The sequence below is a fragment of the Entamoeba nuttalli genome, assembly GCF_000257125.1.
Source record: "Entamoeba nuttalli P19 unplaced genomic scaffold asmbl_6447, whole genome shotgun sequence".
Lineage (NCBI taxonomy): Eukaryota > Evosea > Mastigamoebida > Endamoebidae > Entamoeba > Entamoeba nuttalli.
This window is the reverse complement of record NW_008578081.1, coordinates 327-3,961: the sequence shown is the minus strand read 5'-3', so window position 1 is coordinate 3,961 and position 3,635 is coordinate 327. Positions and strand designations below refer to the sequence as shown.

General features: G+C 25.1%; 1 protein-coding gene across 1 annotated transcript; it reads right to left on the bottom strand.

Moving 5' to 3' along the window:
• Positions 1-218: 218 nt before the first annotated feature.
• ENU1_154240 (hypothetical protein) lies at positions 219-1,667 on the bottom strand (the record flags this gene model as incomplete). The annotated part of the gene is made up of 1 exon (XM_008860683.1): positions 219-1,667. The coding sequence occupies one exon, from the start codon at positions 1,665-1,667 to the stop codon at positions 219-221; it is 1,449 nt and encodes a 482-aa protein (XP_008858905.1).
• Positions 1,668-3,635: the final 1,968 nt, after the last annotated feature.

Below are 3,635 nucleotides of genomic sequence, written 5' to 3'. Positions count from 1 at the left end.
TTCATTTTATTCTTTTTTTTATCATATAGTCACAAAACCATTATTGTTTTATGTTTTACAGTTAATAATGCAGTTGATAAGTAAGACACTATTATTGAAAAAAGTCTGTTTTGAGAGAAAGTTTTTTGATGTATATAATGGAAGACTAATTAAATTTTTTTTCATTTTGTGAAAGGGTATATGAAAACCAAACTAAAGTTGTTAATAATAAAATCAGTTTATTCTCTTATAAGTTCACATGAAGAATCAGGCCATTTGAGATGAATAAATGAAAACCCAACAGGATTTGTTTGTGTGTCATAATGAGAAGTAAAATAGCGTTGAATTGTATTATATCCAATTGCATAATAACCACAATTATGCTTTATTGAGTCATCTACTTCCTCATAAAAGGCTTGTTCCATTAAGGAATCTGTAACTCCATTCATTTGGAAATGAATAGTAGTTTTATCATTAACAGCTTTCATATCAATCGACATTAATCCTTCAAGGTTTCTGCTAGTCCTATTAGTAATATAATAAGTAAAAGTATTATATGTATTTTCATTTATACCTTCAGGATATTCATACATATACTTCAAATAATTTGTTTTATTTAAATGTAATGGACTAGTATCATTCCAATGAAGGAATGAATGAATGTTACCACATCTCTCAAAGTCATCATTTGCATTTAGTACATTACCTGATGATTGAATATCATCAACATAATATTCTAAACTATGCCCTGTCGTAGCACCTTCATCTCGGACAAATAACGCACCTTTATCATTTGTTCTTGGGATAGGATAATTGTCATCCCATCCAACAACAACAACACTCTTTAACTTACCAGTTGAATAAAGGATATTAGAATCATGATAATATCCATCAAACGTTCGAATTGGAGTGTCTTGGTAATAACACTTTTGGGTAACATTGTAAGCACATTGAATAGGATGGTCATTATCTTTTCTTAGAGAAGAAGAAATGATAGTACGATCAACAAAGTCATCAAACGTCAATAATACTGGTTGATGATAAATGGTCATAAATCTCTTTGCTTCACTTACAAGTAGAGTAGCATTTATTCCCATTCTGCCAGATACTTCTACTCCAGTTAGTGTTTTATTTTGGTGAAGAAATTTAAGAAATAGTTTATGAGATTCAATAACATCAGGAGGACATTCCGAAGAACTTTCACAAAGCATATATTGTATTAATGGACCAATACTACTTGTAGGTTCTCGAAGATATTCTTTGCATTGATTTGTATTATTTCTTTCAGGAGAAGTACAATATTTTTCTACTTGTTTCATAAATGAGTGGCAATCAAATGAATAATCATTTCCATTAAGGAATGTTTTATCATTATCTTTATAATAATACTTTCCTTTTAAATGCATAAAATGTAATAAACTCATTGACATAAAAGCTAGTGGTGCTTCAAAAGAAGAAGGGCAATATGGGAAAGAATTTGATTGATAAGGGATTGACTCTTGAATTGTTGGTAAGACATAAATAGATGGATATCTTATAAATACAGTTTCATACTCTGATAATTTTTGAACTTGATCTTTTAATATGAAGTAAGAAGTCATAGACACTGCAAATATTCCAATTTCAATTACAATAAGAATAATCCATAGTATAACTAAAGGAATCTTTGAAGATTCAAATAAATCCATTAAAATAACACAAATTGGTTTTTTAAAGTTCCATTTTTTATTATTATAATGTTATTAATAACACATCAATTTAAGAAAAAAATTTTTTTAAAATAAAACATTAATAAACCTAAAAAAAGATCAAGTAATAAAAATATCTTCAATAATAATTGAATAGTAAAGCATAAACCTTTATCTTTAAAATATTCTGAAAGTATAACAAAGGTCTTTACTAAGAGATTTTGTTGTAATACAAATAAAAAGAAAATTGTAACGAATTTTTCAAGATTCAATTTTCATAAGTGTTTTTAAATAAGAAGAATAGAGTTAAAAAAATCTAATGAATTTTCCATATTTTTAATAAGAATAATTTTCAATGATTCTTTTTTTTTTAATATTAAAAAGTAGTTTTTGAATAAAAAACTCCATTAATTCAATATGCGTAGTCGTTTGACAAGAACAACATTTTCAGTTCCAAAAATTACTGGGACTACGTCTTTACTAATGAAAAACATTCCTGTTATTCGAGTAATTGTAGAAAATGAAGGAAAAACATTTACACCAATAAACACACCACAACAAATAATAAATTTTTATTATGATCCAAAGAAAACAACAGAAAAATATTATTTTTGTTTAAACCATCAACCATATTATTTTGACAGATGTTCAGAACCTTTGTTTGTTTAATTTCTATTGAATATATAAGGAAATATACATTATGAATATCTAACCATTTAGCTTTGAATCTAAATTTTGTATATATTGTAGTTCATATGGATATTGGCCAACATTCACATTAGTTAAGGTTGAACAATGTAGTAATTATAAACCAATTAATATTTTTCTTAATTTTCTTGAATCAAATAAAATAACATTTGATTGTATTGGAAATGAATTTCTTTTAGTATTAAAAGCAAACACAGATGAATGTCGTGATTTTAGAGCAACATTAGCACGTATTCTTCAAGAAAAAATAGTTCTATTTGAAAATGATGTTATTGATAAATTTGGTGGTGACGTTCAATCACAACAAGACGCAAAAAAGATTTATGAAGAAAATGAATATGTTTATGTTGAGTCTGAACCACCTATTCCAACAAGTTGTATAGAACTAAAAATTAATGGAAGATATGGAGTTGACATGTCAATGAAAACTATTGTTCAAAAACCTACAGATACAATTGCAAAAGTTATTAATAATTTATTTACGAAGTTATATACTATGAAACCAAAAATATTCGATAAAAATTCGAAACCATCAGATTTTGTATTGAAAGTTAGAGGTTCAAATGAGTTTTTAATACCATAGTTTGTTTTATAAAATAAATAAATAAATAATAAATAAATAATTTACTATATAGTAATAATGATAAAATAGAATATATTCTTAGTGATTTTGATTATATTAGAAAATGTGTTAGACTAAATCAAAATATTGATGTAGTATTGTTCAATAGAAAAAATATGTATCAGTATATGTTTGATAAAGAAAAAATGTTATTTGTAAAACAATTTAATACTTTTGTGGGAAATGATTATTGGAATAAATTACAAAAAAATACAAATGACTTATCTCAACGTGTTGCTCAAATTCAATTTTCTATTCAAATTATTTCAATTGAAAATATTAAATATTTAAAAACTATTAAAAAAGAAGATAAAAAAGAAACTATTTCAATTACTTCATTTAGAGCATATTTTGTATTATCTTTACATTACGGTATTCGTTGTTTAGAAAAAGAAAAATTTACTAATGTTTTTCAAGTCAGCGAAGGAAAATTAATATTAAAAGAACCATTTAATGTTAGTTTTGAAACGTTATTATCTTCTCTTCCTAAAGAAACAAAAATGACAATTTCATTATATATGACTGAGTTACCTGTCGGTATTAGTATTAATGAAATTAATAAAAAAGACATTTGTTTAGCAACTATTAATTGTAAATTAGTTGATCACCATAAATATTTTATGAAAGGATTATTTAAA